General features: G+C 34.3%; 1 protein-coding gene across 3 annotated transcripts; it reads right to left on the bottom strand.

Annotated features, from left to right (window-relative positions):
• Positions 1-1,649: 1,649 nt before the first annotated feature.
• On the bottom strand, positions 1,650-8,369 carry LOC144441453 (solute carrier family 35 member G1-like). Of its 3 annotated transcripts, none has more exons than XM_078131028.1 (4): positions 8,279-8,369; positions 6,567-6,908; positions 3,515-3,928; positions 1,650-1,951 (listed from the first exon to the last, which is right to left on the bottom strand). In XM_078131028.1, exons 2-4 carry the CDS (start codon positions 6,847-6,849, stop codon positions 1,728-1,730), a joined length of 921 nt encoding a protein of 306 aa, XP_077987154.1. In that variant the 5' UTR covers positions 6,850-6,908; positions 8,279-8,369; the 3' UTR covers positions 1,650-1,727. The 3 variants fall into 3 exon arrangements, with proteins under 3 accessions (XP_077987154.1, XP_077987156.1, XP_077987155.1); XM_078131030.1 differs by having other exon boundaries at positions 6,567-6,904; XM_078131029.1 differs by having other exon boundaries at positions 6,567-6,876; positions 8,279-8,353.
• Positions 8,370-10,577: the final 2,208 nt, after the last annotated feature.

The raw sequence follows: 10,577 nt of genomic DNA, 5'->3' as shown, positions 1-10,577 counted from the left end.
GTAAGGTCACGTGTCATCACAGTAAGGTCACGTGTCATCACAGTAACATCACATGTCATCACAGTAACATCACATGTCATCACAGTAAGGTCACATGTCATCACAGTAACATCACATGTCATCACAGTAAGGTCACGTGTCATCACAGTAAGGTCACGTGTCATCACAGTAAGGTCACGTGTCATCACAGTAGGGTCACATGTCATCACAGTAAGGTCACATGTCATCACAGTAACATGTTTGTCATTGTCAATAAAGTGAATGAGAAATTAAATAATGCCAGGAAAGAATTAAGAAATGATGAAAGTCAGTGTCTTGCAAATTTATTCATGAAGGTTAATTAACTTTGATTACTTCATTTTTCACAGGTGCTGTATTTGTAAAGTCTGGCTACCTGTACATCGTGGTAACACTTGGTGTGGTAGCTGTATTCAACATGAAGATGTTCAACTGACTTTGAGATGATTGAGACAATACCAGAACCCTGGCATACATACTATTAGATGTTGTTGCTTCAGCTATTTGTAGATTTGATTATTTAGCCATTAGTTAAAACCTTTACATGTTTGATAATGTTTACGTCCTTTCAACACAACTCGACAGGAGATACTCAAGAATATCCCAATGAAAGTTATTACTAGTTAACTGATAGAGACTAGCCTGACAATTATCTATAATTACTTAATCAGAAGTAACCTAGTGAATCAAAAAAATTATCTACTGGGAAAGTTGAGTTCATAGGTCACAGCTCAGAACTGAGTAGCTAGGCTTCTCAAAGCTGCACTAACTATAAGTAGATTCTGAGCATTGTTTTGTTTCTCTATAATCACTGAAATTATTAGACATTTGTACTTGTTTATCCACAACAGGTTGAAATTGTGATTGGGTTGGGTGCTGATTTTAGGGTGCAAACCCCAAAATCAATTTGATTGGATTACTTTTAGCATATTATGTGTACAGCTACACAAATATTTTTCCCCACAAGAGATTCTACACTGTTCAGGGTGTATGATATTTCAAGTTGTGTGATTCCATCTTAACAAACGGTTTTAAAAAATGGTCCACTTGCAGCTAGTGCAGCATTTCACAGGAAATTAGATTTGTAGATTTGTTTTGATTTTTGATCGTACCTATGAATAGTCTGGCAATCAAAAGCTGTATCTGACCTGATTTGACTTTAATCTTCTTTTTCATCATATGTGATTACTCTAAGTTACTTCAATCATGGATTTTAGTTCACTTTATTTCATACCAGTATAACTTTCTCTGTTCTCATACCAGTATAACTTTCTCTGTTCTCATAAGTTTGTTTTGTATACTACATGTAGTACCATGAATAGTTGTTTATAATTGTGTTTATTATTTCATTTAACTTTCGACCATGTTGTTTTTATAATAGTCTTCAAGATATACTATCTCTATCCCCGACTTGTAGTGCCTCTATAAGGAAATTATTGGTTGTACAGAAATAAACTAGTCAAGAATGCACCAGCAAGCCAATCAAGTTATCTAGATATTTGTTGAGTTTTTTTGATGGAACAGATTCTGTTGTTTGAGTGTTCTATTTAGTATTTCCAAATGGGATGTACGTTGTTAGCTACTGGTATTTTGCTTTCTGCCTTTTAAACCCCTCCCCTCTCCTCCCCTACCCTACATCATTGCTACAAGATTTGACTCCACAGATCTCAGCTCAGAGTATATTTGTACACTATATTTACACGTCACTTTTAGGACTGTTTTGTTTTCTGTTTCATTTGTCTCCAACTAAGGAAAGCAGTAGAGCTCAATATCAGAGCAGCTCCCACTATACTACTCAATTCCGGTGTATTCTTGAAAATTATCACCTGGAAAATAAATGACGTAGTCACATAACCAGCTGTCCGGAATACCACAGCACTTGCTGCTTTCTCTGTTTGTAGACTAGTTACCATTAATACTTGACCCATAATACCTTGTGAGAAGAAGAACAAACAAACAAACAAACATTAGCCTTGTCAGTTGTATGAATTTTCCCGCCAAAAATAATTCAAACAAATTCTTGATTTTCTCCCAAAATATCTATACATTCTAAATGTATTGTCACTTTAAAATGTTTGAATTTATTTTAGTTCATGTCAATACTGCATACTGATAATATGTTCTTTTATTTAGTAAGACTTTCCGAGAGTATCATATAAAATGTTATTTTCTACAACACAACCATAGACAATGCCGTGATAAACACTTTTATCTTCCACCCCCACTGAAACTTTCATTACAAAAATGTGACAATACTGATGATACCAGTGCACTAGCCAACTCGATTAAAAATTGTAGAACTTTGGTCATTCTATGTCATGACAGTATGTGTCTATGTCACTGGTTCTGTTCAAGATATGAATCAAAATGTTCAAAATTACCAAATTACTTTCCCTGATTTTTCTTTGATATTACAGGCACTGATATAATTATGTTATTCTCCAATATTTTTCTTTGTTCAGCTGGAATATGCATGTGACCTAAGGGTTGTCACTACTTGTCTAGCGACTCATAACGACAAAGACCCCTTAGGTCACTCAGATTTTCCTTGACTAAATGAAGAAAAATATTGGGGAATAACATCTGAATATACCAAAGACAAGTCATTATCTAAAATATGGATACCGTATATAGTCTGGTTGTTGTATGACATGACATCTTGTGTCTACTTCACTGGTTTCAGATGCTCAAAATATGAGTCAAAACATTCCAAATTGATCCAGATTTTACATAAATTTATCTTGAGGAGGCATAATAATATTACTATTTTCATTCAGCTGGAAAATAGTCCTGTGCTAAGCATTTTGTCTCTATAGTTTCCATTTACAATTTGTTATCATTATGAAGACTGAGCATTCTGGGTAATGGCCTGTCCACGCCATAGATCTGTGAATGCACGGGTGCTATAAGTATCAGTATTAAGTAGCCTTTAATCTAGTTAAAAGTATCAACACAAACTGATTGCATGGGGACGTGATAAGACAATATCAGATTTTATTATTCAAATGAAATTATTATGTAAATATGCACATTAGTCAGATGAACGTTAGATTTTGTATCAACATAATTTGCATATATGCTAATATTATGTAAATTTGTACAAACAGGTACCCTAATAACAGCCATTGGAAGTGTGGTTAAATTAATGGATAATTGACTGTACTGACACTAACACCAGGGGATGGTGTGTGAGCTATGCAGAATCACAGATCTTTCTGACTTAACCTTTTAGTTAATAACAATAATAATTAATAATAATAACACAAAATTTATAGAGCACCAGAAATCTAGACAGAGTCTGCTGATAGGTGCTTTACAACAATACAGCATAGTGCAATAAAAGCATGGCAAAAAAAGTTAAAAATCATGTCATCTTCAAACAAACAAAGAAGATAAAACCATGGATAAAAACCCTGAAATTTTGGAACTAAAACACTGAAAAAAAAGATTATTCAAAAAAATTAAAGTGAAAAATTACAGATAATAGAAAACTTACTAGTCAAAGAAAGTACTGGTAGATATGTCCATGCATTCTGTGGTGGTAGATATACACCTCCCTGTGTAGTCTGTACAATACCAATACAACAAACTGCTGAGACCATTTCAGAAATCAAAACAAGTCTGCTAGCATCCAGACGATTTCCAATTTTCCGTGCAAATAGCATTGTAAGTGATGATGTCACCACTGAACACAAAGCCAACATACTGTAGAAGAAGCGATGACCACCATCATCAACAACAGCGCCCTCACTGTTACCCATCAGAAATGGAGGTCGTGCTATGAGAACAACACCAGCCCAGCAGAATAAACTAATCAGAATCTCTGGTAGATGCCATTTCTCTTTGAGAATGAAAATTCCAAGAAATCCTGTCATAATTGTGTTGCTTCCTATCAAGGCCGATGCATCTCCTGTGAGAACAGAAAAAAAGACATCATTTATTCAATTTGATGACAACTTTAAACTTTGAACTGCCTGATGCTATGTGTACTGTAAAACTGGAAATATTTGCTAAAGACACATTTTTGCTTATTTCGATGGAAAACAAAAACACAAAAATAAATCATGACTAAAATGCCTTCCTCTACATGTACACAATTGAGTACTAGTGTGGTAACTTAAGTTAAAATTAGTCTTTGAGCAATTGTTGAAAACTGTAAACTCATTTTCTAGTAGTAAAAATATCTAGCTTTACAATATGTGATGAATATGAGAAAAGTACAACACTGCACTTGTTAAGATATTACCTGATTTCTGATATTATCTATGGAATAGAATAGAATAGAATAGAATAGAATAGAATAGAATCTTTATTACATCCATTAAGAAAAACTACATTTCTTCATTGGATTTTCTGCAATAAGTATTTGGTGCTAAAACAAACTAGTAAATATATCAACTACAGTAATAATACTTTAACAAAAATAAGGTTTATACGAAAGTGTAAACTTTCGGTTAGATAAATGTAATGTATATCAATATGTTATTTTATTTGATAATATTGGTATAGTCAATATCAATGACTCATATTGGTATAGTCAATATCAATGACTCATATTGGTATAGTCAATATCAATGACTCATATTGGTATAGTCAATATCAATGACTCATATTGGTATAGCCAATATCAATGACTCATATTGGTATAGCCAATATCAATGACTCATATTGGTATAGTCAATATCAATGGCTCATATTGGTATATTCAATATCAATGACTCATATTGGTATAGTCAATATCAATGACCCATATTGGTATAGTCAATATCAATGACTCATATTGGTATAGTCGATATCAATGACTCATATTGGTATAGTCAATATCAATGACTCATATTGGTATAGTCAATATCAATGACTCATATTGGTATAGTCAATATCAATGACTCATATTGGTATAGTCAATATCAATGGCTCATATTGGTATAGTCAATATCAATGACTCATATTGGTATAGTCAATATCAATGGTTCATATTGGTATAGTCAATATCAATGACTCATATTGGTATAGTCAATATCAATGGCTCATATTGGTATAGTCAATATCAATGGCTCATATTGGTATAGTCAATATCAATGGCTCATATTGGTATAGTCAATATCAATGACTCATATTCAACATAGCACAACATTACATTACTAGACCAATAACTGAATAATAATTATTAGATTATCGTACAAGAATTTCTACTATGATTTCATTATTAAAAACAATGCTAGACATTTTATTACATATCACTGAGTGATAATTATCCAATGATGGAATTTGTGTAATGTTGTATTTTGATGAAAAAGCATTACAATATGATTAAAGACTATGAAAGCGACTATGGGATATATTTGTAAAACCATAGACCAATCTACTCACATGTCAAAGATGTAATTTTTCAAAGCACTGGTATGACTTGCCAGAAAGTAGATGTACTCACCCAGTGGCATGTTTTGATTGACAGCTGTCACTATAGTTACACCACTAACAAAGAGAACACCTCTTAATAGTGCACTAGCCATAGTATTCCAATCAACACCATGAAACACACTGAGTCTTCCAGTCACAACTAAATAGCTGTACACAATGACAGTATTTATGACGCCACGATACAAAGTCACCTCAACTGGATCTAAGTCATTCCTCATTAATTTAATACATACTGACTCACAAGAAACTGAGAATCCAGCAGCTAATGCTAAGATTAGACCAGAACCCATGACTGGATACAGATTACAGCAAATGAAAATTAGAATATTGCTGTTCAGTGGCTGTTACTTGCCTAATAATTCAAACTCCCTATTGTCAACTTATTTGCTTTGTTTGTTAGACATCCAATCTTCAAATAACCTTCAGACATCAAAACACGAAAATGCAAACAACAAAATTTATATTGTGTACTTTAACAATGTATGCCAAGTGATTCGTGTTACTGCATCTTTGAGAACTGCTCACACAGTACACTGCACAAGAATGAAAATTGTGTGTGTGGGGGTGGTGGGGGTGGGGGAGATAGAGCATTTCAACGTCCCAAAAAGTACTCCTAGATTGTTTGCAGCTATAGTTTCAATTGTATATATAAGATCATATTTATCTTGGTACACATTGATACTATATGATAGCTGTAACATTTACAGTATGTCAATAAACTTGAATAAATTAAACAAGTGTTTGAAAGGTTGATGTGATTGGTAGATTTATGACTGCTAAAGGTCATTCAGGTCACATTAATAAATTATAAACTTGTCAGTATAGTCAATGATAATTGGTTACCTAGAATCTTGAGTTCAAATGTCGAATACCTTTGTACCTTCTCTTATTCACTATACATTTTTTTTAATCATACACATTGATTCAAGTGCCTGTGGAACAAGTAGTTGATTAAAAAGAATTATATTAAAAAAATGTAAGTTTGAGTGTATACAGTATAGTAGTGATGCATTTTTTTTATCTCACCAAACCAATCTGTTGATAGATTTGTTTTGCTGATATGGTATGTTTCAATAAAACAGAGAGGCAATTCAGTTGTTCAGTTTATGGATACATAAAATACTTACCTAAAGGCATATTTTGGTTCACAGAGACTACCAATGCTACACTGCTAACAAACATTATTCCTCGAAACAATGCATTGGCCAAAGTTTTGCTGTCCACTCCTTGTAGTACATTACCCCTTCCATTTACCAATAGATAACTATATATGACCATGGTATTCAGGACTCCACGGTACAATGTCACTTCAAACGGTGTCAAGTCATTCCTCAACAATTTTGTACTCACAGATGAACATGCGACTAAGAAACCTGAAGCCACAGCCAACATTAAACCAGTGGCGCCCATTGTGGTTTAGTCTGTCTGTCTGTCTGTCTGTCTGTCTGTCTGTCTGTCTGTCTGTCTATCTGTATGAAATTTAAAAAAACAAACATTTCAAAATCATTGACATATCAGAAGCTGTCATTTCTGAAGCAGACTGATAGTTCAGGAGAAATTAAAGGCAACACCACGGCTGGAAATAAAGGCATTTTCATAAACTTTGGAGTCTTGAGGGTCATAACAAACAAAAATTGCGTGGTTCCAATTACACTCAATTTTAGAATAGGTGGGGTAGGTAGATTTTTTATTTTATTTTTTATGTTTTTTTTTTTTTTTTTTTTCATGTGTGAGTTTCTAGTTCAGTAGTTATGTTTTCCATTGTATTCCATATGGTCTCTGTATTATTGTTTTCTTCTCATCAAATGTACAGCCATTACAGATTGGAAAGAAGAGTTTATATTGTCTTATAAGTTGATGTCAATTTCCACATCCACTATTTCTTGCCAGACTTCACATTTTTCGCAATTTTTTCTTGAATACGTAAAAAAAAGTTAAGGATCAGCGTGAAAAACTAGGTAGGGTTGGATAACCAAAACTAAACAGTTTTTTAGGCTGTTTCCTGGACAATAATGCTGAAACATTTAAACTAAGAAACTGAGAAATAAGCTTGTATTATAGTCAAAATGTTTTTATTTCCTGTAGTTTTTTTATTATTGGTTCAAAAGTTCAGATTACTCTTTAGATATGTCATACTTTCACCAGGTTATAAAGTTAAAATATAACATATAACTTTCACATAACTCTTCTGAAAATGTTAGTTATTGTTAATTCATTCTAATTTTCCATGTTTTCAACTTTCCATGTATTCCTTTTCCGGATTTACATCAAAAGCATTGTGATTATCAAATCTATTGGAGGGAGTTGAATGTCAGAGTTGCGTCAGTTCCAACTACTAGCAGGAATGAGAAATGGGAAGATACATAATTAGAACACAGTACACAAATGAATATTGCATTAATAACACATGGCTCAGCATGTTGGAACAGCAGATACTTGTATTATTAATACACACACCATGGCATGGTTTGATAAGAACAAGTTTTTGTATGTGGGCATGAAATGCCAGGGAAATTGGAAATGGGTTTATCAACATGAACTATTACGTAAAGTGGTCATAAAAACTGTTCTTATTAAATGATAAAATGTAATTACTAATACAAGTATGTTAAGCTTCTAATCTATTGATCCTATCAGTGTATCCAGTTGGATAGGATTAGAAAGTATCTGCTGTTCCAACATGCTGAGCCATTTGTTTACTTTCCCTGTTTGTAACAGTTAACAGGTCAGCTGTTGGTTTGTTTACATTTTGTGGTCGGCTGTTGTAAATTTACTCCTGTAGTTTACATATTGGTAACTTATAGCAGCAGTGTACTTAAATATTCACTGACATACATACCTAAATGATGTAAAACGACGACACGACACATGTGCACAGTTCTGGGCCTGGACTACTTGCGGCCTGCAAGAAGTAACTTACTTCCGGGAATCCCCCCCCCCCCCCATTAATCAAGCTAGTTGTGCGCATGTGTGGGATTCTATTCAGTCACTTCTGCTAGTTTCTCGCCAAAGTGTACTTTCGTTGTAATTAGTAGTACAAGGTAATATTTAGTCAGTTGTGAGTTATTTATAGCAGTTCTACTAACTCAAGGAAGTACTTCTTTAGTTATAATTCACGACCAGCGTCGTTATCTCGTCGTTGACCTGTGTACACTTTACATCGTACGATTTCACTCGCGTGTGGAAATTTTAGGAGCAACATCAACCGTTTAAAAGCTGGTATGTGATAATTTCATGTGAATCCGTATTGATCAACATTAAAATCATTTTCGGGTTTCACCAGAATTGTTGCCTCATGCCCTTGCTTTTACACTTGGTATATTGTGTTACCCGTTGTAATATGAATGCTATAAACGAGCGTGGCACATAGAGATCGAAAGTACTTAATTTACTTCAGTGTGTTACCCATTGTAATATGAATGCTAGTGTAGCACATAGAGAAAGTACTTTACTTCAGTGTTACCCATTGTAATATGAATGCTAGTGTAGCACATAGAGAAAGTACTTTACTTCAGTGTTACCCATTGTATTAGCAATTGAAACAGTATACTTTTACACTTGATATGAATGCTATAAATGAGTGTAGCACATACAGAAAAGTGCTTTACTTCAGTGTTACCCGTTGTATTAGCAAATGAAACAGTATACTTTTACACTTGAAATGAATGCTATAAATGAGTGTAGCACATAGAGAAAAGTGCTTTACTTCAGTACGTGTTACCCGTTGTATTAGCAAATGAAACAGTATACTTTTACACTTGATATGAATGCTATAAATGAGTGTAGCACATAGAGAAAAGTGCTTTACTTCAGTACGTGTTACCCGTTGTATTAGCAAATGAAACAGTATACTTTTACACTTGATATGAATGCTATAAATGAGTGTAGCACATAGAGAAAGTGCTTTACTTCAGTGTTACTCATTGTATCTTAATGTAATCTACAGCAAAAAATTCACCCAAAAAATGTTTACACTCAGCTTGTGCCACTTTAATGTTGTTGTTGTTGTTGTTGTTGTTGTTGTTGTTGTTGTTGTTGTTGTTGTTGTTGCTGCTGCTGCTGCTGCTACAGCTGCTGTAGCTTAAATCTGCTGCACGAATTTGTCTTTATTTTGAACCATTCTTGACTTGTCATCTTCAGTTTATAGAAGGAAGGGTATCTTGTTGGCAATAGAAGATTATATGGTGAGATAGAAGAAGGAGGCCGCCATGGCTGGACCAGAAACCAAGATAAGACCACCACCAGCTCCAGCTGAACCAAGGGTTGCTGAACCTACGGTTCCTCCTGCTGAAGAAATTATCACCCATGTCAATACAGAGTGTGTTGTCTGTATGGAAAGACTTGATATGTTCATTTAGAAGAGTGCAAGTCAAGATTTTGGGTTGTATTTTAACTTACTTAGACTCTCATGATTATGTCTCTTTTACCATGGAAGGTTATACCCAAGTTTAGGGTCCCAGTGGCATTTTATGCAGCCCAAGGATTTTTTTGTCTTCATCGACTGATGCATATCAGATGATGCACACCAATACCTGGCTACACTCTACGGAATCTCATCACTAGTCTTCCACTGCTACTCCGGTCTTGAGGTACTGGTTAAATTTGGTAATTTTCAAAGACCCAGGGATTAATGATGTGACTACATGTAGATGACAGTATTTTGTCTTTAATGACACATGCCAAAAGTTCTTTCTTTGAGTTTCTTGTTAAAACCAAGTCATATGCTTCCCCTATCAAGAAAAGTTCTTCTTTCTTATACTGTGTGGAATTGAGAATGTCTGGCTGGCTGGCTAGCATTGCGCAGAGTCAATGATGAGAATTAACTTTTCTCACTGACATATCTCTCTTGATTTCTGCTGTTGTAATCTTTGCTGCAGATTTCTTCCGTTTTTCAGTCTTAGTAGCGATGTTCTGTCTATGTGCTTGGGTTTTTACAAGATGTATTTCCCTTCTGTAATCTTTGAGAAATTGGCCTGCTCCCATGTTAAGGTACCTGGATACTTATCTGGAGTATGCACTTTTCATGATCTTTATGTTGAAGTGGCTGTCGCAGCTACTGGCATAAAGTGAACAGAAGGAAGATGATAGTCTATCATTCTGCAAAAGGCTTTCCTTTGCTTTCTCAATTAAAAACTCTG

The sequence above is a fragment of the Glandiceps talaboti genome, chromosome 10 (assembly GCF_964340395.1).
Source record: "Glandiceps talaboti chromosome 10, keGlaTala1.1, whole genome shotgun sequence".
In the NCBI taxonomy this organism is placed as follows: Eukaryota; Metazoa; Hemichordata; class Enteropneusta; family Spengelidae; genus Glandiceps; species Glandiceps talaboti.
This window is presented reverse-complemented; position numbering and strand designations above follow the sequence as displayed.

What these genes read in the sequence shown, in the direction of transcription:
- LOC144441453 (XM_078131028.1), bottom strand. Translation starts at nt 6,849, where the DNA reads ATGGGCGCCACTGGTTTAATGTTGGCTGTGGCTTCAGGTTTCTTAGTC. An exon ending in GAACCAAAATATGCCTTTAG is followed by an intron (nt 3,929 to 6,566) that starts GTAAGTATTTTA and finishes CTGTTCTCACAG; the next exon opens with GAGATGCATCGGCCTTGATA. An exon ending in ACCAGTACTTTCTTTGACTA is followed by an intron (nt 1,952 to 3,514) that starts GTAAGTTTTCTA and finishes TCTTCTCACAAG; the next exon opens with GTATTATGGGTCAAGTATTA.